We start from the raw sequence: 26,613 nt of genomic DNA, 5'->3' as shown, positions 1-26,613 counted from the left end.
AATATTCGAACGAGAACGTGCAAAGAGACTGTGCCTGTCGATATCGATACGATTCGTATGCTGTTCGCAACCCCCGAGCAAAAATTTGCTAACGCGAAACACTACGCTATGCTGAGATCGCAGCGAAATCGATTTATCGTCGTGCACCCAAGTTAGGGCAAGTATTGTAGATAAATGTAGGACTGCGCAGCTCGAGACTCGAGCAGCTGGGCTCGACGGACCCCCAAACCCCCTGACGTTCGCAAACGTCTGGGGGGCCTCGACACGGAAGCTTGAAAACGACTGTTACAGGTCCCGGGGGACATTGATCAATCTGGTGTATCCTGAAGGACCCTGCAGGTCCCTTCCCTAGCTTCCTAATTCCCTATACACTCTTTCCTGGTTCCATCTCTACTTCCTTGGAATTAAATGTCCTTCTGGTAGGTTTCTTGCCCAATCCTTGGATCGTAGTTTCTACTTTAAGAAATAAATTTCATTGAAATTAATGGTAATAAGGATTATGTCTACTCGATACGTACTGTGGATAACGTTGGACTAACTCCGGTAATGGGACCGATCGGACCACGGAAATGTATATTTAAATGTTACGTCTGTTGTTCCCGATTTCTTCGATGGAATCGTATGCTGTTTCGTTGTAAAATATTTATGTATGTATACGCACGCACGTCCATATCGTACGATTTTCCTTGTTGTGTTATTACGTACTCCGCATTGCCGCTTGCCGCTCACACGAACGTCCGAATGCTTCGGGAATGCAGACGGTTGCGACATCTCTACGATGCACCGTGTATTATCCTCACGCGGAACAATACAACTACAGGGACACGCGTAACGCGACAATGGCGACCTGAAAGGCTGGCGTGCGTTTCCTTACTTCGTACACTTTTGACATCTCGCCAGTGTTTACTGTGTCCTTTTCGCGGATTCTTGAATGTGAAATCGGCTCGTGCTACCGTAAAATATGTGACTGGTAAAGTGCGAACGCGAGAAACAAGAAATCGCGTCGATCCAACGGTTAAAGCCAGCTAGGCGCACGACACAATTCAATGGTTTGGTCCCTGCCGAAAAAACGGGAGAGCCATGTACGCATCGATATCTTGTCAATTATAATGCGCTGGTAAGTACACGGATCGGCTTTGTTTCTCTGGCTCGTGTTTATCTCGGAACCGTACGCGCTTTATTGCCTATCGACGAGCACAGGTAGACGATTTGGAAAAATGTGTAGGTTAGGTTGGTCCGAGAAACTGGCATCGGCGGATTTTATTTTGCTCTCTTTTCAAGGGGTTGCCTATTTTTTTTACGTTACTTTTATCGCTGCGAACGTACTGTCGTTCGAGAACACGCATTATTTTCACTGGAACGATCGTTGTTTCGTAAACCCGCTTCAAAGTATCCCTTATTTATATTTACATACACAGATATAATACCTCCCAATCGTACATGTACTCGTTTATCTGTATGCAGTCATAAATTTATGATTATCTCGAACTTTTACAAGTCGTGCGACTCAAAATTCATACCAGCAACAGTTTCATCGGATTCGTGAAATACTTTATTCGATAACTGCACTGCAATTTGAACGTACGGCGCGTGGTAGACTAATTTTAGACATTCCTAGAGTATTCTTAAGAATAGTCATCACAAGACGATGCAATGTAATGACGCGTTCCTTTTCATCTGTAAATATTAGTGGAGCAGCGGAAGACGCTTGTTGCCGAAAATATTGTGGTGCTGATAAGGCATGTTAAAATAAGGGAAGAGAGCGAAGGAAATGAGCCACAATATTGCAGGCATGCCACCCTTTGCGAGGATGCCTTTGGGGGGTATGGGTATGGGTGTGAATATGGGACCTAGCGCCCCGCATCCTGAATCTTCTGCTCACCCTCATCCACCGCCGCCACCACCCGCCGGTGCCAATCCCAAGAAGAAAAGACGTACAAACGCGAACGTCGCTCAGCCACCTCCGCAGCAACCTCCATCTGTGCAGGTAAGCTGGGTTCAGCTTCTAACGTTCCCTTTGTTAAATTGTCGTGTAACGTTTTATTTCGTTTAACGACAAACATATATATTTTCAGGATTTATTACCTCCACCGTTGACAGGGTACGGAGACACGATAGTGGCGAGTAACCCTTTTGACGATACGCCACCGCAAACCACGCAAACTCCGATGATGCACGGTGGACCGCCCCACATGCACCCACACCACCCGCATCACATCGGTGGGCCACCCATGAGAGGCATGAGCCCGTTAACTTCGATAGGCGGAATGAGCCCTATGATGCCTCATAACATGGGCAGCATGAGCCCGATGGGGAACTCACCCATGACGAATCATATGAATCATATGGGAGCCATGTCTCCCATGAATCATGCGCCAATAGGTGGTATGAGCCCCATGAACAATATGGGTCCCAACATGCCACCTGGTCCAATGAATACCATGAACAATCACATGAATATGAGTCACATGGGTAATTCTCAACTCAGCGGTCCACCCATGGGTAGTCCGATGAACAATATGAACAGCGGACCGATGGGTAGTCCAATGAATAACATGGGGCACAGTATGGGTAGTCCTATGGGCGGTCCATTGGGATCTCCTATGAACACTATGGGAGGGTCCAATCACATGCCCAACGGACCGATGAACATGAATAATATCAATAGCCATATACCACCGAACAGCCCATTGAACGGGCCATCTATGAACAACGTAAACAGTCCATTGGGACACAACGGATCTCAACCCCATCCGAATCACATGGCCAATAATCTTAACAATTTAGGAAGGCCAATGAACGGACCTATGACCACCATGAGCTCCATGGTGACCAACAATATGAACATGAGCGGTCCGAATCAAATAAACAGCATGAACATGGGTGGACCTCCAATGAACAATATGTCCAATATGAGTATCAGTCACCACAATCAAATGAGTCACATGGGAGGCCCGATGGGCACTATGTCCAGTAATATGGGGGGAGGTCCACCGATAGGCCATCCCATTAACATGGGTGGTTCTATGCCACCCCATGGTTTTCAAGGCCCACCAGGTATGGGACCAAAACCGATGCCAGTTTCTGCAGGAAAGGTAAGTCGAACGTTGTTCGAACGATTCTCATAGCGATTTGCGAAGCAAGTTCGCGGAGCAAAACAATAATGTGTTTGATACTGTTGCAGATATACCCTCCAAACCAACCAATGGTATTTAACCCACAGAACCCCAATGCTCCGCCCATTTATCCTTGCGGAGTGTGTCACAAAGAAGTGCACGACAACGATCAAGCAATTCTTTGCGAGTCTGGTTGCAATTTCTGGTTTCACAGGTACGCTGCAAGTATGTCTATTGTATATAACGTCCACACCAACAACTAGTCGGTTATACTATTTACTATACACACACGTATTCGATTAATTCGTTCCAGGGGATGCACAGGATTGTCGGAAACCGCCTATCAATTACTAACAGCAGAAGTTTACGCGGAATGGGTGTGTGATAAGTGTTTGCAGTCGAAAAATATACCTTTGGTCAAATTTAAACCATAACACTTCTTGACACGTCGTATATGCGACGCACGAGTGACTCTTTGTTAGCGTTTACACCTTGTAACACGCACATATGCGCGTGCGATTGCACACACGTATACACATGCGATATACACTAGTGCACGAGCGAAATCGTGCATATAATATAAACATGCGCTGTTTGTTAATATCTTAGCTTTAACTTGTTGAAATATTAGGGTATCATTGCGAGTGGTATCGATGATTCAGAGGACAGCAGAGGAGCAACATATCTTCGAAAGTTAAATGAAATTTTGAGTCTGTTCATGACAAGTGGATTCGTCCGTTTAACAAAAAGTTTATTTATAACACGAATTCGAGAGGATTTTCTAGACGGTTGATTTGTTTTCTGTTACCGTTAAAACCTAAAGCATATTAAAAACAAAAGTCCAGGAGGCATGCACATTTTTTAAAGAAAGCTGTGAAGAAAAAGTGAGAGAGAAAGAGTAATGTTAAAAAAGAAAGTATAAAAACGTTGAAAGGACTTCGTTCGATTTCATCGATTAATTCGAAATTGAAAGGATAATCGTGTGCATATTATGATAAAGAAATATACGCGCGATTGGCGACGAAAGGACACTGGATATGCACGCATCACTGGCAGATGGAAAAAGAAACGAATGTTTTGCTCCTTACGTTGAAATTCGGATGAACGTTCCTGGTAAATTGCAAATCGACAACGTGTATTACTTAACGAATATGGCTGTTTGTCATCATGCTCGTCGCGTCGTTCAAGAAAATCCAAAAACACCGAGTGGTACTTTTGAAAATGAAAACAAACAAAAAGGGAGAAACGATGAATGCGCACTGAACTGTTCAAGGACAGAGTTACGTGAATATCACAGAGACAATTGTAAAATCGTTCACGTAACGCGATATTTTATTGTAAATGTTCGTATCTACCATGGAGTATTTGAGACGTCGGAAAAAATTCTGAATCCAGTGTTTTCGCATAATTCAATGATTACCGAAGTATTTTGGGTCTCCAAAGAAACGCGTTTGAACAGACCGATAGGCAAACGCTGTTTTCTTGCCCCCCCCCCCTGGCCCAAAAAACCACATATGAAAGTGCTGCAACTCTTGTATTTTTATATTTCAAGTATTTTCGTATAAACCATGGTCAGTTATATACTTTCGAGATATGTTAGTGTTATAGTTTAGAGTATATCCAGACTGTAAATAGAAGTTTTAATACAGTATATGTATAAAAATATTTCTATCTGTTTGCGGAGATTTATCGAAGGCTTGTATCGTTAGGAGGGAAAGGGAGGAAAGCAGAGGACGGTGGAGAAAAAGGGACGAGTTTCTGTTTCACCGAAGATCGTATATCCTTTCTTGCCATGGTTTATGCTGTTAATTCATTCGACGCGCATCAATTACGCGTTTTTAACCTTTTCTACGTGGGTTCTCCGTGTGTTCTGGAAAGACGCAACAACAAGAATTCGTTCGATCGATTACCACACTGTCCAATATCTATTTTACGTTCCGTTAATGGAGCATTTTATACGAATATGAATCGCCTGTCGCGATTGTGTGAACGCAAAAAAAAAAACGTGAAAATTTATTGTACAGCGTTGTTTGCAGTACCGTTATCCTAATTAACAGTCTCTCGAATGCAAGCTCCAAAGAGCACGGAGAACTTTGTTTTCCCGAAAGCCGACGGTAACGAATTCGTGCGAACACGAATCAAGCTCAAGATACTACGTCAATGTATCGAACGGAGTGTCGTTTTTAGTTACAGTAACGAAATTTTTATGCACACACACACACATTCACACACTCGCGCGTACACGCCTCTTATCATAAATGGACTGCGAACCTTTGCGCGGTCGTAACCGTTTCTATTAAGCATAATAACAATTTAAACCCTCGAGTGGACTATCCGGGGACTTGCATAATTTATTTAACACGCGTTGATGCAACTACCTCTGGATTTCGAGCGACTTTTCTCGTCTCGCCGAGTTTCTTCTGCTCCAAAGTAAAATTGATTTAGTCCGTTCTTCGGGTCCGCTTGAGGATATCAACAAAGTCGACGGAAAAAGGGTATTCCGATTCAATCCCTTTTGACTTTGATCGATCGACCGTTGGATTCGCAGCGAAGATCCGCAGTCCGTTAATCGAGTCTCATCCGAACCGTCTTATTCGTTGAATGGCTCGGCGTCATTAACGAAATAACCGAACATAATCGACGCGAACGATCGACGGAGCAGAGTATAGAAAATCGAGGGGAAAGAGGGGAGGGGAAGAGAAAAATTTGATTCCGTCGGCAGCTAACGCGAAAATTAAACGAGTCCCACGGATTGTATAGTTTCCTTTTTTTCGTTTTTTTATATATATATATATACATATATACATATGTATGAAATATAGCCAATTTTATCATTTTACGTATTTCACGCCTGTATTAAACGGAGAACTAATTTCGAAAGGTATCTGACTCGTTCGGAACAACCGGAAGCCGCGTTCTGTTCGCCGCTCACCGCAGACGCTCCCGTTGTTCCGGCCGATCTTTTGCTCGGCGTTTCTCTCTGTGTAATCCACGCTTTTAAGCTTGTTTTACTGTAATCCTTTTTAACGAATACTACACGCGCGTAACATAAACACAGGATCCTATAACTACATAATGCTCATACTAGTATTACAACGAATAGAGAGAGAGAGAGAGAGAGAGAGAGAGTACCATTCTCGCGTATCTTTCTTCTATACAGAGCGTCCCGACCGAACGGTACCACCCGAGCATCCCTTTGTTTGCCGTTGTTTGACGAAACCGCTTTTCCGATCACGCTTACACGGTTCCACGAGACGCGTGCAACGGTGCAAAGAGTTTTCTGTCGCGGTCGTTTTCTTCATGGGATTCCGAAATCATCGATACGTTTTCACACGATACCTTGAAGTTTTTCATTGATAGCTTCGCAGGATACAATGCTTCATTACAACTGCACAAGCACATCAAAGAAATACAAGGTTCCGTTCGGAAACGTATCGGCCAGGTTGAAATCTCGTTGGAAAACGACCTCGGGGGGGACAGGCTTTGGGCCGAGAAGAAGTTTCGTCGCGCAACGGTAAACTCGTCGGATATTTAGGCGATCCCGTTTTAACCGGGACACCCTGCGCATCTTGTCGTGTCGCGCGGCAGGTGGGGGATGAGGTCACGTCGGAAATCATTAACGTTACTTTCTTTTTCTCTGTCGCGGACGATTCTGTACACAAGAATGCAAGGGATTAAGCTCGAAATAGTTTCTTCCGGAAGAAACGTGTTGCTCGGGGCGCGAGGATCGAAGGGAGACGGTCTTCTCCTCTCCGGTGGTTCCTGAAAACTCGGGACCATTTCGGGTCCCTCGAATCCCGACGAAATTCGATTCGCGCGAACGTATCTGTCGCGACGAAAGTTACTTTCTAAAAACGAAAAAGGAAAAACGAACGAAGCGTCGGTCAGAGGACGTGGGCTCGGGGCTCGAAGACGGTTGCAACGTCGATCTCGATTCTTCGAACAGTGACGAAGAACCGGGATATATTACGTGTCCAATCATCGTCGATTTCGGTTACGGTTCCTATTTCATTCTCTTATTTCGATTCCAAAATCGAGCAAAGTCTTTATGTAACGATTTCGAACGGTTCTTTCCGGAAGCGTTTCGAGCCCTTCGCAGAATCACCGGCGATTCCTCGTGCTCTGTACACGCAAAGCCTTTTGCATCCTCGAAGAAACTCGACACGGTGCTGACGAAACGACACGAAACCCGCGTGCAGCGATAACGCGACCTGTAAATACCCCCTTTATCGCGTCCACGAATCATTAATGCGTGCATGTATGCCTGTTTGTGCCTGTCTATGCACGCGTGTACGTGTACGCGTACGTATGCATGCAAGTGCGAGTGAGTGTGTGTCGGAGTTGTTTCTGGTTTTTTGACTGTATACGTGTGGTTACAACAATATCGGGAAAGAGGTCGACGAATCGGAAAGACAGCGTTCAATTGCACCGCTGTGGTTTTTCCGCCTCGAACTCGAAAGCGATCGAGAAGACTCCATCCGCGCCTCTTCCTCTCTGGATGATCATTTTCGCCGAGTCCAACCATAGTCTCTGTTGCGAACGGTGCTCGATGTAGTTGCTGATTCCGGATGGCAAATCTTCGAGAGATACGAAATTCGCGGTAAATCCAGCACCGGTCGCGAATCGAGGCTCCGTGTAAGCTCGAGTGATTTGGTTGCGTCGCTTCGTCGTTATTATCATTGTCACGGCTCTATTATTATTTTCTGCGACATCGATGTTCGTTACCGCCAACCAACTTTATATTCGTTGTTAATTTTAATCGCTTCGGGTGATTGCACGAGCGCGCGAACGCGTCGCGACGCCATTACGTTTAGATCTTACGTCGATCTTCGTCTCCCGGAATTCAGGAGAGACGCCGATCCATCCGAATCAAAACTGTAACCGGAGGAAAAAGAAGTGGAACGTTTTCGAGTCACCCGTCACGCGACATCCGAAGAGAACACACGAACGCGCGAACACGTTGTCATCGCTTAGAGCAAACGGAAAAGTGAAAAAAGAAACAAGAGAAGAAAACGGCTATACGGAATAATTTGTTCATTATTTTTTATCGTGTGAATACTGAATATATACATATATATATACACACACGCATGTATATGTATATGTCAGCAATAAAACAAAATTGTTATACGTATTACAGATCGGCGTGCGTATCTCGCTATTCCGGCACGCGTTCCAGGCAAGCGTGCGGAATCATTCTCGTTTTCCTGCGGCGTGTACATGTTCACTCATTGTACATATTTATATGGCACTTGAAATAACAAATCCATACCATGTTGGTTTTTACATCGTCTCTTCTATGACGTCGCCCTGCGAAACATCATCATCACCCCCCCCCCCCCACCCGGGAATACAATAGAATCTTCGACGTAAACACACATCGATCGTGGGTACTATACATGTACAATAACTTTCAGAGAAAGATAGGATTTTACGGGACAGTACACGACACTCTTCTTCTCCGTTTACTTACTTCCGCATAAAAAGAAGTCGGAACGATTTACGAAAAATATTTTATTGTCCGAAGTTGAGCGCGTCGAAGAGATGGTAGATTCGCTATGAAACGCGTGCTGCTTCCTCGCGAATGATCGCGAAGGGAAACCATACCGAATCGTCAAACGTTCGTCGGATCGAGAGATTTCCGTTTCTCGAGCGTGTGCAGGCGCAACACGTTCGAGAGTGTGCGAGCCACGTGGGCCTTGGTGATTCGACCGTTCCGGCCGTTCGAATTCGACTCGTCCACCCAGAATGCCCGCGGTATGTCCGGTCGAACGTGGACCGGCGCCTCGCTGCAAGTCACTTTGAAATCTGTAACGCGTCGATATAAGTCTCTGTTTTTATATCTCTCGTTTGCTCCTCCTCCCCCCGAACCGAGTCGAATCGGCGACGAGTCGAGTCGGCTCGTGTCTCACCTCGTACGTTCTTTGAAAAAGAAAAGAAAAGCCGAGCAAGCGGTCTCAACACCTTTTGTCCGCGATTGCTTTTCCCGCGTTCATAAACGAAATGTCATCTGCCGGTACTTTACCCTGCAGGAATAAAAGAAGAAAGGACGGATGTTTAATCCCGGTCGAAAGCAACCCGCGAGGAATCTCTCTCTATCGGTGGAACAGACGCGCGACTGACACCGGTTGTGTCCCGAAGGAAAACTATGGGTTTCCAATTCCACGCCGAGAACCATTATCGTTGGCCATGGTTTTCACGGGTCGCCGTATCTGTTCCGCCGAACAGATCTGTTCTCTCACACTACTTGCTTTCAAAGAGTACTGCAACGGGTAATCGGCCTCCATGGCGGTTAGCCGACGATGCTGGTGACATTTGTGTCTGCAGTGGATCGCGCTCTTGGACCCGCTCTCCGCGCAACCGAGTCTACCGTACAGCCCGTACTTCTTCTCGTCGATGGCCCGCAGCGTGCCGTTCCTCTTCATCGCCATGTAGATCTGCTCCAGCACGCCGTAGCTCTTGATCAAGAAGTCTCGCTGAGCCAACGACGTCACGCGCTCCCGCTCCTCGGATTCGCAGATTATCTCCGGCTCGAACGAGTACAGAGCGTTCGCTGTTGCTGGAATCGTGTTCGCGGTTTGTTTCTTCGCCTGGAATTCGACAAACAGACTGGATTCCGACTCTGGTTACCGAGCACGCGGAGAATGACTCCAACTGTCCCGACTTTCTATTTTCGCGAGCTTTCGTTCAACGATAGCTACTCGGATAGCTTTCAGTTTCAAAGATGTCGATGTAATTACGCACCTCCTAACGTACCGCAAGTATAAATCGTTCGAACGCGTTAACATCGCATAGTCAGCTGCAGGCTGACAATTATCGCACGTAGGAGGTACGTAACTTTTGGGACAGTTGGGATCCTTCGGCAGCTCCCTTGTCGTCGCAAAGGTCAAAGGAAGGTTCGTGTGAACCGCTGAAGGAGAGCGGTGGTCGATAAACTGACGTTCGGTGGAATCGGCTGCTTTTTGACCGCAACCGCGGATTTGCTCCTCCCGTGGTTGCTCGAGGTGGTCGAAGAGGTGGACGTCGACTTGCGACCGTAGGCCACCTGCGGGCTCTCCGGGTGCAGCTTGGAATCGCTCCATTTACCGATCACCTTTTTGCTCTCCTGCTCCTTGGCTCCCTTGAGCTTCGCCTGCAAGCCAAACGATCTTGTTTATATCTTTTATGTATGTACAATATAGGATATGTCGCATGATCGACCTCGTTCTCCTCCTTCTGGATCCTCGAGGCTTCCTCTCTTGCTCGCGACGCCACCGTATCCTGGAACACGGAGATGCTGTTCTGCTTGAAAAACGGCTCGTACTTCTGGAGACCCGAGCACGGATAGATTCGACGAAAATTCCCCATGTGCTCGTCCTCCCATTGAAACTGTCGCTCGAGGTAATCCTCCTCCTGTTTATCGAGCTTCGCCGACGAAGCCACCATCGTCGAATCGTTGACACTTCGCCGAGAAGCGAACGTCGCTGAATTAGCCTTTTGCCCGAGATCTCTCGAGCTATCGCGTCACCGCTTTTACCTGCTCTCCTTGCAGGTTATTCCCTGGAGCAATCGGTCCCTGACGCGCCGCCTGTCCTCCTCGATGATCTTCTTCTTGTCGCATTGCTGCAAGTTCAGCATAGCGAACGTGTCCATCAGCAGGCCCTCCTTTATATCCTTGTCGATCTGCGCGTCCGTGTGGAAGCTCGGCGAGTGGTTCACCTGAAGCGTTTCCATAGAGACCGTCTCCTATTAAAACACGCTGCTCGAAACGAACAATTTCAAATCTGAAATTGCCCGCGAAGGGTTAATCTCATCTCGGTCGCAAACGTATCGAATCCGTCGGGGTTCGATCGTCGGTTCGGAACGGGTATCGTTACCTCCAAAAGGTACGGCTTCAATTTCCAATCGAGCAGCACGTCGAAGCCGAGCAGCTCGAAGCACGCGTACGTTTTGTCGTGCGTCGGGAAGCACGTGTGATAGCTGTGCTTCAAGATCGGATACGCCGCTAGGATCGTTTTGATAATGATCTCGTCGATTTTACGCCACAGTTCGTCCACGTCGATCTCCTTCAGTTTCAGCCACTTGTTCAAGGTGGATATCTTCCTGCGTTCGAACGGCTCTCGTATCGTCGCGTCGATGCGATTTAAGTGAATAGTAATGTATATGAAAAATCAAAAAAAAAAAAATATGACAATTACCCACCGACCTTTTACTGCCGACTTCGTCGTCGATAACGTACATTCGACTGTGCTTGTTCACGGCGTAGTTCGTCAAGTGCATGAACACGTTCGACGTGTTGTGTCCGGTCGGCTCCTTGTATCTGCTTGTGGCAAACCTGACGACGAAGAAATAAACGAAACGAAGGACAATAAACGAGAAAGAGAAAACGACACGCGTTCCTACCTCGTCAGGCCGTCATTGTACACGTATACTCTGAGTGGGTCGCAGGATGTGATCAGGGCGTAGATCCGAAGATCGAACTTGTAGCCGTCGATCAGAAATGGCTGAGGAAACAGAACGGAAACCGGTGATCGTTCGCGTTCGAGTTCGGATAACACTTTACCGAACGGTAGCCTATTAGTTTATTAGTTCGTTACGCTATTAAATCTGCTGACAGAATGTGGTTACCTTGTTCTTGTATCTGGCGTTTATACACCTTCAGCGTCTGACCTGCCTAGTATAATCTGACCCTTAAGGGCCCGGGATAGTCACGTGACTTTTTAATTAATAATTTCAATTCACAGCCTTCGGACTTAAGATCCGTCTTGGTTTTGATCTGACGGGTCTTAAGTCCGTGACTAAACTTGTTACATTTTTTGCTCTGTATTATCGATATTACGAATTCTGACGGCAGAAACGTGCTTCAAGTTTTTTGCTTTATTTCGCAGAGAATCAAAACAAAATACAGCTCAATTTGTAGCTGGGGATCTATCATCCAGAAAACTCGTCCGATCGCATAAAAATGCTTGGATTCCACGGCATGCACATCGACAATTTTTGGCCTACTTCTAACGCTTATAATGTCAAATATCCGCATAATCTCGTCAGCTCATCAGCAGCGCGCGCTAGATTGAACCTTCCTCTTTCGAACGGGCCCTTTCCCAGCGGAAAATATTCTCATATAAGGACAAAAAGTTGAGGCACGTAAAACCATTTTTCGCCAATTTTTGTCGGTAACGTGGTCACTCTACCTTACCGCGAATCTACGAAAACCGGGCCAGGGAAGTATTTGTGGTCGAAAGACCGGTAAGAAGCGTGTAGGATATTTAACCGGCACCGGTCGGTAAAGTGATAAGAACGAGGAAAGGTCGAGGTTTGGAAAGGCTTGCATACCCTGGCCACGTACACCTGGCAGATCATGCGTTCGGCGGGCTTGACGTCCTTCAGGTTCCTCGTTAGATAGATACCGCGGCCCTGACAGCCGGTGTCGGGCTTCACGATGAAGGTTTTCGAGCGCCTCAGCTTCGCGTACGCCATCGCCTCTCCGTGGCTGAAAAACGGGAAAACGAGGATAAGATATTCCCCAAACGGATCGCGTTCCGCTTACTCGGCGGGGAAGCACCAAGTCTTCGGGAAGAAGTTGTAATCCCTCGGATAGAGCTTGAGCATGCGGTTCAGATTCCGCGCGAGCAGATCCTTCCTGCAGATCTCGGTCATTCCGGGGAAATGGTTCACCTTCTGGTACCTCTTCATGTCTTTGGCCCTCTCGACGCTCACGCTCAGGTCCGTCCAGTAGAGGTTCCAACTGCTGTCCTCGGTGACCTCTTTCATCCCGAAGCGCGCCGCCACGCGCCTCACCACCTCGTACTTGCAGTTGCTCGTGCATATCGTCAGATACCTTTGAAACGAACACCCGCCACGGCAGTCGAGAATCCTACTTATCGCTAGAACAACGACGACAACAACGACAACGACAGCTTGCTCGTAATACCTGCGTTTCTTCTTCTTCTTGGACTTGCTCGATTCGTCCTTGTCCTTGCGAGAGTCCGCGTCGGTGTCCGCGAACGAAAGATCCGCTGGCAAATCGACCCCTCTCCAAATCATTTTACGAGCAAACCACGCGCGAGAAGGTAAAGAGATTCGAGAATCGAATCGAGAAACGGGTCACCTCGATCGCGCGGCATCTAGGTTAGAAACGATACCTTTGTCGTCTTTTCTGTCCGACGGCGGCGGTGGCGGCAAGCTCCCGATCGGTTCTCGATCGTGCTTAGCCGAATCCGAAACGAACGGGACGATGCTCGACGAGGCGTCGGAGAGCTTCCTGCACCGATCTCCGTGGGCGGCGGCGTTGCAGAATCGCGCGTCACCGCTCGAATCGGAATCGCTGGTGTTGCTTCTCTCAACGGCGAGCTCGTGTTCCCGTTCCCGTTCCCGTTCCCGGTTCGGCATCGAGAAACGTCTGCGGTTGTGTCCAGCGACGTTCATGACCGGCGTATCTCATTATTTTGAACGACACGTCGTCGTCGTCGCGCGGCATCGAGTCGTTTAATTCGATCGGACCGGACGCATCGCTACCGCGAACCGTCAATTCGTTCTCGAGGAACAACGCGAATCGCCGAACCCGTGCAAGGCCCGATCGCAGCGACGAACCGTTCTTTCTCGGTGTTCGGTTTTCGGTGGATCGGAATCAGGTTAATTTGCCTCGCGACACGAGATCCGAAAGCCGATTCCTGTCTCTAGCGAAATCGTGGCGAGTCGCGTTTCGCGCGACGCCGCTTCCATCAATTGTTTTACCATCGCGCGACCAAAAGGGAGCCGCCGAACTGTCGGGAATTCGAGGACAACCGGATGGATGGATGATCGTCGACGGAATCGTTTTCTCAAGGGGACGCGACGCGACGCGACGGCCGAAACAGAAACGTTCCACGGTTTTCTAGCGACGCGACCCGATTCGACGCAGCTCCGTCGATATCACTGCGGCATGCCACCGTCCACGCAAAACGCAACCCGAACCTTTGACTCCGTTTCCCTTAATTGCAGTCTTCCCACGTTCTATGTACGAAGTTCGCGCAGTTGCAAAGAACATCACGAACGCTCCTAAACGGCTCGCGCGTTTATCGCGAGGGTGGGATCGCCGAGCCAGCGACGCGACAGTGAGAACACGAACATCCAGACACCTGTGTATATCTTTATTGTCCCTTTGGAAGTTACAAATGCGAGTTCAATCCCCGATTCGCTCGAAGAATCGCAACGACGTCCATGGCGCAGCCCCAACCGAGCGTCACACCGCTTCCACCGTGCCCGTAATTGTGTATCACCTGGAACAAATTTACGTATTTACATAGATCGAGTCTTACGATTTATCGGACAGACATAGTTGGTTTCTTTTTTTTTCGATACCGTGTATTTCTTGCCGCGAGGAGACTCGAGGACTTCCGACTCGAGGCGGACGCTGGGCCTTCCGGGTCGAAGTCCCACCCACTCTTTTACCAGTTTGACTCCCTATAACGAAAGTATTATGTATATAACGATAAATCGCCCTTAAAGGAGATCAACGGATCATCGATGTTACCTCGAGAGAGGGCAAGATTCGTCTACACCCTTCGTAGATGAACTTCGAGTCCTCCTCCCGTGGCGTGCGATCGTAGTCGTTCTCTTGATGCGTGCCGCCCAGCACCGTAGTGTCGATACTTGAAAAATAAAACAAATAACATTCGTACAGGAGACTCGACGTTATCGCGCGTAGATACAGCGTACGGTGTAGCGATTCGTTACTTTGGAATGACGTAGTTCGTGTCGTTGTCGTCGACGAGGTGTCCGTGCATCGCCCAAGACGCGGTCACCTTGAATCGAACGGGACGCAAGAAAATCAGAATAGAGTTTCTTCTTTTCGAATATGCAATGTTTACTCTACAAGGTCGCGTGGATCAAAGAATCCTGGCCGATATGTGTCCCTGGCTGGACCCGTGTTGTGGACGTAGATCGAGCAAACACTGTATATGAACGCAAATACGCACCCTGGCGACTTGACCTCTGATAGCCGTAACCGTGTCATCGGCGGCGAGCAGCCGAGCGCCGAGACCGCTGCAATTTATTACTAAATCGTATCCGTCATCGTCGATCAGCTCGTGCAACTTTTCGACTTTCCTCTTGCAAAATTCCCCGCCCGCCGCGACAAACTTCTCCATCAACCAGGGCAACAGCTTCGCGGGCTCGGCAGCGTACGTCAGGAACATCCATCCGTCCCTAAAATCATTTTGAATCAGACCACGATCGACGGAAACATTTTTCGATTAACCCTCCTCGCGTGGACAAGCAAAATCTATAGGCGGAGGAATCGAGACTAACAAGGAGAGGCCGCGACCTTCGGGTCTCCGATTGTGTTGAAACTTCGCACACTTATACAGGCTGTGTCTCACCTAAATATCTCCTTTATTTTTAATGGCACAAAGAATATTTCTTCCATAATTTAAGTGAACTTCAAATGTAATCCTAATATTATCCTACAATTTTATCACATTTTTTTATACTCAAGGTCACCTTAATGACTTAAGCATATTCGAATGTACTTTTTCAGCCGCTACAAGATGGAATAAAAAAAAAAATAACGATGACCTTGAAAAACTATGAAAAAACAACTGGAATTCCTCCTTCGATACCATTTAAATTATGCCATATCTATTTTTTGTGCCATTAAAAATAAAGGAGATATTTAGGTGGCCACCTTCAGCTGAGACACCCTGTAGATCTCGTTCTCCTGTTCACGAATATATGCCATTGTAGGGGCAGATACTCGATAGTTTTTGAGATATGGACGATTAAAGTTTCATTATTTTTTCTAGGCTACAAGATTCGGTGTGACGCGGCGGTGCCAAGTTTTCAGCCGGACGACCAGTGTTCAAATCCTGCCGACTGACGCATTCCTCTTTTAACTTTATTATGTTTTATCATTGTGCATTTATATACAACGTACTTACTTGTAACTCGACCCATGCTCCTCGTTCAGTCTGTTCAAGTCTTCGGGTTTGAGCCTGCGCGCACCATAGACCAATTTCGTCCAGCTGGGGTCAGCGTAACCTCGAGGATCGCTGGTGACGCGACAAACCGGTACCAACGAGATTCCCATTTCCGGCGCCTGGCCGGTTCTCCAAAATCCCTCGAACCATCGATGCGTGGTACCACCCCATTTTCTGTAGAGGTACCGTGTCAATTATCGCGTACGTTACTCGAACATTCGAAACGATTTGAATCGGCAACGAAAAACCCCCGTGACCTCCGTCTTGCCGGTTCCCATGTAGGCAATTACGTTGGCAGAAACTACAGTGTTTTCTCGATATATCTCAACAGCACGGGTCTTGCCAGCGACATATATCGTCCAGGAGACATACCCGAGCCTCTCAAGTTTCGTGGTCCCTCATACCCCGCGGTAGTGGGGATAGTTCTGCGACTTTCATCAGCCAGACATTTGCGACATATACCGAGAGAAGACTGTAGTTCGCAAAGTAGTAGACTCACGGTATAGTCTTGTACCGAGGAAGACTAACTTCGAAACAATTTGAACAATTTAAATTTTTAATTCTTTTCAAGTTATCACCGAATGACTATGCGTACGAATACTACCTTGTCCACCCACTCTACAGATCAACGAGGAAAACGCGTCGGATTCCAGCAGAATTCGGCACTGTAAGCCCGGGTACTCACTGTATTTGGTCGACAGGTGTGTCGCCGACAAGGTAAGGACTCCAAAGCCCGGCGCTTCCGTCGCCAGTGGTATCCGGCGAAAACTCCTCCGCGAAAACGCACACCTCGAACTGCGGGAAAGCATTTTTCACTGCGAACGCGCTCGTTACGCCGATTATGCCAGCGCCGACCACCGCCACTCTCATCTTCGTCGAAACGCGTTACTTTCCAGGTCTATTCTATTGGTACGCGAACGCGCAACGGCGGCGACTTGTACAGAGACGGGAAAGAACCGAGAAAAAAACGAAGATTTTCTCCGAGAGAGCGATAACCTTCTCGCGGGGTCCCGCGAGAGATCGACAAGCTCGGCTCCAGAAGACAGTTTTCGCGAGCAGGTTTTCTAGCGACAGCAATCGCCTTCGCCACGCTATAAACGGCCGCTAGAAGAAGCTCGTGTGATAGCCTATCTTTCATCTAACGCTTTTGACCACCGGAAAGCCTCATCTTTGCATTATCGAGAAATGGTTTGCCGCCTCCGAACCCTTGCAATCCGCGTGTACGTGTTTGCGGATCTAGCGTTGTGTGTGGTACACGCACACGACACGCACACTCGAGCTTCCTCGCTAACAATCGCTAGAGAACCTCGGCGAGCCACGATACTCGACTCAAGACGCAGAAGCGTGCAACCTCTAAATTACAATTAGCATCTTTTCGACTCGGCCGCCGAAGATCGAGAGAACGAAGCAGCAGCCGCTAGAATTCGGTTGCCCCGTCGGCGATCGAAGCTCCGAATAAACTCACGATTTCACATATTTCTAGCATAATGCCTTCGTATCTATCGGCAGTATTATACTAGAATATGGGAATCGCGAAAGTCAGCGAGGAAAGAGAATGCGACGCATCCACCTCATCCGCTGCATCTCCAACTCCTCGGATCCAACGGTGCTCGCCCCGCACCGCGCTGACGGTAAACGAAGCATAATACTTTAAATCTCGTGTCTCAAAGGTCTTATACTCTGCTTACCGAAGGCGCGACGCGCGATTCCGAATCCACGTGACTGCAAGATCCTCCGCAACTGCCGAAGAACAGATTCCACGACATACTTCTTGGGATGGGGGGAGGGGGAAGAGAGGTTTATCGGCACGTCACCGTTCGGAAACAGGAAAACATGATTTCAGAAATCTAATAAACACATATCCCTGCGTATTCGCCGCAAAATAATGCTAAACGCGTCGATGTTCGGTAATTTGCTCTCCACGATTCGAATCGTTGCCCGGCAAGCGTAACGCTGCCCTTCTGAATGAATGTGGTCATCGAAGTCAGGACAGTCTTCGACACTTGGACCATACTTTCGACTCGAATAGTATGTACATAAATACTACAGTAGATTACAACGACTCCTTAAAAAATTTCTGTTTCACCGATTCATGGAACAAAAATGGTGTCACTGTCAAAATCATGGTGTAACTGTAGCTTATACTACTGCACAGTTGACGGCACATCTCCCCTTCGAAACTCGATTAAACAACCAAAAAATTCGTACATTAATGTTTAAAGTGTCGTTGTAAAGAGGAACCTTCAATCTTCGAATCTGGGGTGGTTTCAAAAAAATCTTAGAATAAAATGAACGAGGGATTATGAGACTAGCGACTTCTACCTTGAAAATGAGTCGAAACTTATCGTCGCACGGTCATTTTTTGCAAAAATTATCACGGTTGAAATGTGAGCAATTTTGGAGAGTCGGGTATTTAGTTTTGAAATACTTCTTGGATCCACTGTGCATGTAAGTTTTAAGTGAAACAAGCGTCATATGAATATTTATTCTTTACCTGTATATGTATAAGTAAAATCTAGATATAATATAATAATATATCATGTTGATTGTCTTATGTCGAAGCCCGTTATTGCTATAGAAAAGTAAGAATCGACAACGATCGCGTTAAGAGGGAAATAAGAGGGAGTCTACTGTATGTTTAAAAAGATTGATAATCGTGGATCCCACCGACTGGACCTAATAAGCGTCGCCGACTTTACAACTGCCGGGATCTTCGGTTGTCTAAGGGTTAGCCCGTGGCGTGTAAGTTTCCACGAACAGAAAACCCGAATTTGAGCCAATTGAACGTACCTAGGTACGAGATTTCCACTACCGAACCAAAATTGGAGCCGTGGTGTCTGTGTTCTTGCACCGGCAGTCTGTGCTTCGTAGGAATTCTGCAACGCGGCGTCCTCGTGATTGCGCGACACGTGCGAAATTCTTGAAATAATAAATGGTTTAATTTATCTCTCGCGCGGATTCCGATGACACTTCACGCGAACCGACGACGAGCAACGAGCAGCGAGCGACTCGTCGGAGAAGGGAGGTTTTCGATGCGGTCGTTTGAACGCGCGATCCACGGACTGACGATGAGTCCTGAGCCCTGAGCCAAGCCCCCTCGTCGTATGTCGTGTGTCTCGCTCCCAGAACGCGTTTCACCGAAATGGCTGATGACAGTTCACGATACCGAGTGTTTGTTTACAACGCACACGAGTGCCTTAGACATAATACAGCATACAGCCCGGAAGTGATGCGATAAAGGGTATAAATGAGGGCCGCGGAGCTCGCCGTTTCTTCCGAGGGGCACTCAGACTCGGAACGCTCAAGATCGATTCTTTTTTTTTTTTTGATCGCGTATTCTCATGGATAGATCAAAAGTCCGACGAAGCCTGAAAAATTTCCAAAATAGTCTATTCGTAATCATTTCATTTTGATGGAGGTTTCACGGAAAAATTATAATCCGAAAAGCTTCAACATGGCTTCATCGTGTTTCTATATCGTAAGAGACGATTTATGTCGAGCATTTTTTCAAATTAACCATCCTATCTGTAAATACCAATAGCATTATTATTATAATAACGAACTGCAAGATAATAATAGCGTTATCGGAATCACCGGATCTCCTTTTGAGATCACCGTCAGGGTGGCCGGCGATTATTCAGAAGCGTGATCATGTTCCACAGGTTCAGATAGCAGATACCAAGATGTCTTCGGTGTCGGTTATTCGAGAATATCATCGAAACGACACGTTGGTGTTGTCAGGCATTGTTTTCATGAAAAATGCGTTTGAAAATTAATCGGGTACGACACCGTGATAGATTTTGTCTGGAAACTTTTTGTTCTCTTGGCCAGCAGAAAAGCGCATAATTCATACCCAGAGGCGCTCTAACAATCTCCAGAATCTCATAATTGGACTGCGGATTTTATGCATTTATGACAAAAATGGGTAAGCTGTATTTTAAAACAGTAAAAACATTAGAAAAATTTGAAAATGCTGTTACATTATTTTCAGCCTGTTAAACATATTAAGAAAATTAATTTCTATTTCACTCCAGTCTGTTGCAATTCGGGTAGAAAATTTTTATTTTGCATAAAGATCCGCAGACTACTAATAATATTCTGTATTTCCTCGAACTTTGATAATGGATAAATAAAGGGAGGAAAAGATTGGGACAAGCAAAAGGACAGAAAGTGTATCGATCAATCGAGATGAATGCACGATAACTTATCAAATGTATCGGCTTATCTGACGTAGAAACATCGACGAGACTCGGTATAATAGGTTTTTATTTCATACGAAATACTCATCTCAAATACTATTCATTTACACGTTTCATTGGGAAATTGAAAAGAACATAGGTACTTCATAATTTTTAAGCGGTACAATTCGATCATTCCGTAATAAATTAGTATACACGCTATCGCTCATAAGTTTTACGGGCACTTGCGTTAATACGCGTGCGATAAATACACGTGTCATGAAAACGTCATGTATATTATCAAAGCGGAGTATCGCTTTCCAATTGCTTCAGACTATTCTTCAATCCTTTTTTTCTATCTCATCTATCATCGACAATCTTTCGATCGATCGAATGCTCGATGACTTACGAGTGGTAGACTGCATAGAAGTATATATACAATAGTACGAAATAGTTTATAAGTTATAAAATATAAAAATATTGAGTTGGTGGGAAAATAATCGGATTCCGATTTCCGATCATGCTAGGTAAACGGTGTCAAATGGCTTACACTTTGCTATTTACAATCAATTTATTTCATCATGGTAGCGCTCTACGTTTACAAAACACTGGACCCTTGTCTGAACTTCGAAGTTGGTATAAATTGAGCAGCATAAGTCTGTATAAATTTAAAAAACGTGTACATGCAGCTACTTGTGCAAAAATCTAATTATTCTACCACCTCTCTCGGAAGTTACATAACAGTATATATATATAAATGTAATAAAATATATATATATATAAATATTTAAAAAATCATAGGGATTCCATAATGAACTAAATAAGACGATAACACAATTGTACGCGGATGTACCTGCGAATTTACAAAACCAAGATTATTGTCCCACTGACCCAACATAATATGCAAGAGGTCTGTGTTTGATGTGTAAATTTATCAGAAAATAATATAATACTTCGTATCGCTATCCATATAGCAAGAATATAGAAACCTTATCGAGTGGAACGTATCGCAGTATACATTCTTATAATGTTACCGACAAACATAGTTTCAAACTATACCAAAGAAAGTAACTACGACTGCATCTGCGACAAATTTTGATCGGAACGAATGCTAATTTGAAAATTGCAAGAGTTGCCCAAGCATGGAATATTTCTAGTAGCACTAACAGATATACTTTCTTCTGAATTGAAATTGCACGTAAGCTACTTTCGAAATTGGTATGAGAACACTGTTTCCCATACATAAACTGTTTATCACAGATGGAATCAAAATGATCAATTATTAAAATCGCAATAACATTTCAAGGAAGAAAAATCTCGTAAAAATTGCAATACGTTCGATGTGAGTATAATTTCTACTTTCAAAGAAACGATGATTCTTGCGCGTCGAACGTAGACCGGTTGCGACATCGTAAATTACAACAATTTTCATTGCGACTTTTTACCTATTTTAATAAAGGGTATAAACTGTTTAAGTAACATCTAACTGATTCAAATCAATTATTCGATAAACTTATTATATAAGTTTAAATTATATTAAGTAATTTGTGTGATGTGTTTTTCCCGCAATAATTACATAATTAAATTCTATAATCCTGTTATCTCATCAGCTCTCGAAATCTATCCAACTCGTAGATACTTTCCGATAGTCTGTAAAACAAAATATTGTTGATTTAAAGGTCGTGAACAATCGAATTGAGTATAAGTAACAATGTTTTCCCAAACAATGCTTACCTTCCAAAACCATTTATAAGAGCAACGATCTCGCTTCTTTCTAAATAGAACTGTCTTCTGCTAAAGTTATGCAATGTTGGCTCCCATCTGTCGAACTTTCCCGAGAATAAAATTTTCAATGCTGTACCTAACCCTTGTATTTGAAGTTTTCCCCAAAGTTTACACTTGTCGCATCCCACGCAATCCATAATGCGAGAAATATTTCGGAAATGTTGCCTAAATTGTTCTTTCAACAGTTGAGCCTCTGCACCACCGGCAAACATGACGCTCTCGTTAAAATGCTCAGGAAATGACCTAAACGATACACATCGATTAAATAAGTATACGGAGTTCCGTATTAACACGATAATTAATGAAATGTAACATACTTGACCACGCCTAAAACATCATTTATCGCCGCGCGTGTATCTTTATCTTGTACTTTGCTGCCAGTATAGTACTCTTCCCGTTCCAAGTATGGTGCAGCTTTAGCCAGAGCTCTTAACTCCAGTAAGTAGATGAAGTATAAATTTTTCAACCAATTTGGACCTTCGCCTCCAGTTGTGTCTGGTGAAAATCTTCTTTGAAATTCTTCTAATTTATGGCCCCACTGACCACCGCTTATCATTGGATTATCTTTCGACGACAATAAATATTTTGCGCACAAATGAATGTTGATGCTAGCATGAAGACCCGATATAACACGATAAAATACCCTTTTCTCCAAGCACATTCCTGAAACAAAAAGTATGCATACGCGTGTTAAAATAAACTGACTTTTTCGTTTAGAATACAGAAACATCGAGTGAACTTGCCATTTATTTTTGAAGATTGAATATAAAAACCAGGTGAATTTTCTGGTCTGAAATTAAACGTACAATAATGAAATCCGATTATTACCTTTGGGATTTTTTTTTCTTTCTTCTAAGAATAGAATGAACATACCTAAAGCAATTTTCCATATAAATACTATGCCATATTCTATGTGCACTGGGTCCTTTATAGCCTGTATATCTCTCAGGATTAAGCAGAAGATTCACATATTCCCCAGGACTAGACTCCTGCACGCAAAAATCATCCTGAGCATCATCATATTGCTTCCACAACTCGAAATCCTTGTAGTTTTCTGAACTAGAGAAAAATTATTGTTTCGTAGCACAGACATAATATCTATCTAAAGCTTATGAAAACTTTCATTACCTAATGGTCGTATTTAAATAACCAAGCTCTTTGTTATGATCTTTAGCACTGCGCACGCAATCATCGAATTGAGCACTGGCTTTGTATTTATCTGCAGGACTTTCATTGAAGTGCGTGTGCCGAAAGGCATCTCCTTTCAGTCCATCTGGAATGTCTTCCTATAAACCGAGAAACGCTTAACCTTATGTTTATCAATTTTTTCAACTTAATTCCTGAGACACTCACTTCTTGACAGGGTTGCACGCTGCAATGTCGCATAACGCATTTGCTATCGTCTGCCCAAAAAGGACACACCTGTTTCAGATTGATTTTGTAGAAACGAAAATAATCTCTGACTAGGAGACTCTGAAGTCTTGGATAAATTTTCTTATTATTAAAATAATCCACCGTGTCCACATTGCAACTACAGTCGTCTATAGAACCTTTCAACTAAAAATTGACAACAAGTGTTATTAGATATAATAAAATACATATATACATATATATATATATATAAAACACAGATTTATTTAAATTTAGTTGAATCATCCAACTCTGAATGTATTAAAATTAGATATCCATCGGAAGAATGCTATTTGTATTATAGCAATCTGTTTCACATCTCCCATCTGTTTCATGGGTTATGTTTGTGTCTTTCTCACTGGAAAATTTGAACAACGAAAAAACAAGGAAAATAGTAATACCTTGCAGAAACACTGGTCGTTCTTTTCATTGTTCAATCCGAAATAACTGGCGTGTAAAACGGAAGGTAAAAACACGGTGCAGAGAATCAGAACGGTGAACATGTTTCCACTGGGTCCGCTTGTCATAATTCTGTTCACTGGTATGTCTTTTGGTCACGCTTCAAGCCGATAATAAAGTTATTATCGCGGGTTACCGCGACGATCTAACACACTTCCCACCTTTGACGACAAAAACCAGACTAGGTACGTGCCATCAGAAACGTATTTCAGCTTCCTATCGAAAGTAAACTTCGCTGACATTTTTCTCATCTTTGATACATCATTAATCGATTAACACCGCTACAATTATACATTACAACCGTATATATTTTTCAAACTATGTAATTAGTTGGCTTCACCGAATATATTTATATGTCTAACCGCCGAATATACGAAACGAGAATAAAATACAATAGGTGTAACGGTACTATGAAAACTTGAAATGTGTTACTACTTCATTCGCGAGAGGTGATCTGACATTGGGGTCCTAGCGACGTGATTACAGTCACGTTTTTATTACCGCTGTAATAAACGCATAATAATATGCAAATATTTCATCGTGAACTATGTCGTATTACGTAAAAAGATTCCCAATAACACAATGATATGTGATTGACGTGGTCGAAATGTAAATTTTTTAATATTCACGTATCGAGCTAAAAGCGTTTAAAATATTAATTCAAATCCAATAATAGTTCACGTATCGTACAATCTTTTGTTAACTCACTTTGAGGTCCCAGAAGAGTACTAAAATAATTTCTATCTCACGTAATGTATAAACTTTGACTCCCCTCTATTATCCTTAATCGTTTACATTTAAATTTGGCACCACGTGTTCTTATGATACTTGTTGCTGAATGTCTACGTAATTAACGTCATAATATTTACTGCCAAAAAGGCCCATCCATTTAACTGTTTGGCTATAAAAATGTATACATTATTGCTACGTTAAATTATTCGTTTCTCTCGCGCTCTATATTGTCACGTAAACAATGTATTACTTATTCATTAAAATGGCCCTAATCATACATTCTCAATATTTCAAATTTTATATGCGAGATAGAGAGATACGATGTACATATATACATATATGTCAATCTCGGCATTTAACTGGCCCGATCTGAGGCTTTCTCGAAGGCTACGCCCCCTAGACCCGCCCGCGCGTCTCACACCACGTGACGGTCCAAGTTCTCGAGCCACCTCAGGCCCGTACCATATCAACTGCGCGTGGCGCATTAATGCGACACCCGTATCAATAGGTTTCTGCATCACCTATGACCCCACGAGGTATTATTGCCAATGCGTTTTTTCTGTCAGTGGTATCCTCTGTAGGCCTATTCCACTGTGTTGTATGATACATTTGTGCAGTTGATATGGTACGGGCAGAGAGGAAAGAGAGTGCTCATGCCCGGGATTTTAGTGTCCCCGGCTGCCCCCTAGCACCGACAATATAGTTTGCCTGAATCAGAACCTGCATCATCTTACCTGCATCATTAGCAGCGGATTCCAAATAATGCTAGAGTGGATGCCACTTCTATGTTAAATGAGGCACTTCTATGTACGCTCTGGTCCAGCCTAAAAGATGATGCAGATTCTGGTCCAGGCTAAAAAGTTCATGCAGGTTCTGTTCCAGGCTAAAAAGACGATGCAGGTTCTGTTCCAGGCTAAAAAGATGATGCAGGAAAAGTGGGGACACTAAAACCCCAAGCGTCAGCACTCATTTTCTCTCTGGTACGGGCCTGAGGTGGCTCGAGAACTTGGACCGTCACGAGGAGCGAGACGCACGGCCGGGTCAAGGGGGCGTAGCCTTCGAGAAAGCCTCGGATTGGGCCAGTTAAATGCGAAGCCTGACAAACGTGTAATAAATATGATATTTCCATATTTAAATGTAGCATTTTGAGTAGTAATAAATAACCAATAATTAGTTATTTTTCGTTATTTATCGTCCAACACCATCATATTTTCAAAATATAATCCACGTACCATAAAGAGTGCATTTCTCTAGTTTTAATTTGAGTCCTTGGGAATGAAAAAATATTAATAGGAAAGCATGAAAATATTACTTTTTATTCGAGCGTGAACGATACTCTTCTACTTTTTCCATTAGGAACAATGCAAATTTCGGTAGAATCATTTGTTTCGGTTAGATTGGACTAAAGATTGAACCTAACTATTATATAGTCCATTTTTTCAGCTGTAATAAGAGCCTTCATAAATTAAAAAATTTCACTGGGAAAGTATAGGAACAGTTAATTAAAGTACAGACGACTTATAGGAGTAGACCAATCACCGAATGTATTTTTTTGTTTCACGTCTGCGGGGCTCTAGACTCTAGAGTTTCTAGTTTCGTGTCACGAAACCCCATATGGGATTGGTCTACTCCTATACCTCGTCTGTGATTAAAGGTCGATAACCACGATCGAGGTATCCTCGAAGTTTGGCTAACAGTTTGAGCGTTTTGCCGCAACATCCACTGGCGCTGTACGGACCCTCGAACAGAGCAAATGATTCTTGCTGGAATTTGAATTGTGCCTTACGAGGGGAACGGCAAGAATCATTTGGACTCGAATAAAAAATAATATTTCTATGCTTTCCCATTGATATTTTTTAATTTATGAGGGCTCGTATTGTAACTGGAACAATTGATTATTACTATATAATAGGTACGTAGTGAATCGAAATTAATTACGGTCACATATTTGAAATGAAAATTTACCTACTTGTGGACGCATGCGCACTAAAAATTGGT

At 44.4% G+C, this 26,613-nt stretch overlaps 4 protein-coding genes across 8 annotated transcripts; 1 reads left to right on the top strand and 3 right to left on the bottom strand.

The window, feature by feature from the left end:
- The first annotated feature begins 821 nt into the window (after positions 1–821).
- Positions 822–8,402, top strand: Pygo (pygopus family PHD finger). Of its 2 annotated transcripts, none has more exons than XM_076785729.1 (5): positions 822–1,117; positions 1,691–1,987; positions 2,076–3,095; positions 3,185–3,330; positions 3,430–8,402. In XM_076785729.1, exons 2-5 carry the CDS (start codon positions 1,772–1,774, stop codon positions 3,548–3,550), a joined length of 1,503 nt encoding a protein of 500 aa, XP_076641844.1. In that variant the 5' UTR covers positions 822–1,117; positions 1,691–1,771; the 3' UTR covers positions 3,551–8,402. The 2 variants fall into 2 exon arrangements, with proteins under 2 accessions (XP_076641844.1, XP_076641845.1); XM_076785730.1 differs by having other exon boundaries at positions 3,185–3,341.
- Positions 8,403–8,812: 410 nt separating this feature from the next.
- LOC143352830 (tubulin polyglutamylase TTLL13-like) lies at positions 8,813–14,064 on the bottom strand. 3 transcript variants are annotated; one of them, XM_076785727.1, is made up of 12 exons: positions 13,238–14,064; positions 12,643–13,111; positions 12,429–12,585; positions 11,499–11,599; positions 11,302–11,430; positions 10,973–11,198; positions 10,633–10,814; positions 10,317–10,557; positions 10,057–10,248; positions 9,359–9,706; positions 9,029–9,142; positions 8,813–8,924 (listed from the first exon to the last, which is right to left on the bottom strand). In XM_076785727.1, exons 1-11 carry the CDS (start codon positions 13,518–13,520, stop codon positions 9,074–9,076), a joined length of 2,397 nt encoding a protein of 798 aa, XP_076641842.1. In that variant the 5' UTR covers positions 13,521–14,064; the 3' UTR covers positions 8,813–8,924; positions 9,029–9,073. The 3 variants fall into 3 exon arrangements, with proteins under 3 accessions (XP_076641842.1, XP_076641843.1, XP_076641841.1); XM_076785728.1 differs by having other exon boundaries at positions 8,923–9,142; positions 9,368–9,706; XM_076785726.1 differs by having other exon boundaries at positions 8,923–9,706.
- Positions 14,065–14,203: 139 nt separating this feature from the next.
- LOC143352833 (D-aspartate oxidase-like) lies at positions 14,204–17,175 on the bottom strand. The gene is made up of 7 exons (XM_076785732.1): positions 16,737–17,175; positions 16,013–16,225; positions 15,053–15,281; positions 14,811–14,878; positions 14,608–14,725; positions 14,436–14,537; positions 14,204–14,353 (listed from the first exon to the last, which is right to left on the bottom strand). The coding sequence occupies exons 1-7, from the start codon at positions 16,919–16,921 to the stop codon at positions 14,243–14,245; spliced, it is 1,026 nt and encodes a 341-aa protein (XP_076641847.1). The 5' UTR covers positions 16,922–17,175; the 3' UTR covers positions 14,204–14,242.
- Positions 17,176–20,304: 3,129 nt separating this feature from the next.
- On the bottom strand, positions 20,305–24,720 carry Ero1l (endoplasmic reticulum oxidoreductin-1-like protein). Of its 2 annotated transcripts, XM_076785916.1 has the most exons (9): positions 24,592–24,720; positions 23,826–24,099; positions 23,368–23,571; positions 23,143–23,300; positions 22,888–23,073; positions 22,758–22,804; positions 22,332–22,677; positions 21,964–22,257; positions 20,305–21,879 (listed from the first exon to the last, which is right to left on the bottom strand). In XM_076785916.1, exons 2-9 carry the CDS (start codon positions 23,949–23,951, stop codon positions 21,828–21,830), a joined length of 1,413 nt encoding a protein of 470 aa, XP_076642031.1. In that variant the 5' UTR covers positions 23,952–24,099; positions 24,592–24,720; the 3' UTR covers positions 20,305–21,827. The 2 variants fall into 2 exon arrangements, with proteins under 2 accessions (XP_076642031.1, XP_076642029.1); XM_076785914.1 differs by lacking the exon at positions 24,592–24,720 and having other exon boundaries at positions 23,826–24,559.
- Positions 24,721–26,613: the final 1,893 nt, after the last annotated feature.

This window comes from Halictus rubicundus, chromosome 3 (genome assembly GCF_050948215.1).
Source record: "Halictus rubicundus isolate RS-2024b chromosome 3, iyHalRubi1_principal, whole genome shotgun sequence".
Lineage (NCBI taxonomy): Eukaryota > Metazoa > Arthropoda > Insecta > Hymenoptera > Halictidae > Halictus > Halictus rubicundus.
The sequence above is the reverse complement of the archived record's forward strand: the minus strand, read 5'-3'. Positions and strand labels throughout refer to the sequence as shown.

Bases quoted from the DNA above. Each gene is read 5' to 3' on its own strand.
- Ero1l (XM_076785916.1), bottom strand. From the start codon at position 23,951: ATGACAAGCGGACCCAGTGGAAACATGTTCACCGTTCTGATTCTCTGC. The intron at 23,572-23,825 runs GTATTACTATTT...GTCAATTTTTAG, and splicing joins ACGACCAGTGTTTCTGCAAG to TTGAAAGGTTCTATAGACGA. The intron at 23,074-23,142 runs GTAATGAAAGTT...ATTTTTCTCTAG, and splicing joins TATTTAAATACGACCATTAG to TTCAGAAAACTACAAGGATT.
- LOC143352830 (XM_076785726.1), bottom strand. From the start codon at position 13,520: ATGAACGTCGCTGGACACAACCGCAGACGTTTCTCGATGCCGAACCGG. The intron at 10,815-10,972 runs GTAACGATACCC...GAAACGCTTCAG, and splicing joins TGAAGCCGTACCTTTTGGAG to GTGAACCACTCGCCGAGCTT. The intron at 10,558-10,632 runs GTAAAAGCGGTG...TTCTCGGCGAAG, and splicing joins ATAACCTGCAAGGAGAGCAG to TGTCAACGATTCGACGATGG.
- Pygo (XM_076785729.1), top strand. From the start codon at position 1,772: ATGAGCCACAATATTGCAGGCATGCCACCCTTTGCGAGGATGCCTTTG. The intron at 3,096-3,184 runs GTAAGTCGAACG...ATACTGTTGCAG, and splicing joins TGCCAGTTTCTGCAGGAAAG to ATATACCCTCCAAACCAACC. The intron at 3,331-3,429 runs GTACGCTGCAAG...AATTCGTTCCAG, and splicing joins TGCAATTTCTGGTTTCACAG to GGGATGCACAGGATTGTCGG.
- LOC143352833 (XM_076785732.1), bottom strand. From the start codon at position 16,921: ATGAGAGTGGCGGTGGTCGGCGCTGGCATAATCGGCGTAACGAGCGCG. The intron at 15,282-16,012 runs GTAAGTACGTTG...AAATGATTTTAG, and splicing joins GAGCATGGGTCGAGTTACAA to GGACGGATGGATGTTCCTGA. The intron at 14,538-14,607 runs GTAACATCGATG...CTTTCGTTATAG, and splicing joins GAATCTTGCCCTCTCTCGAG to GGAGTCAAACTGGTAAAAGA.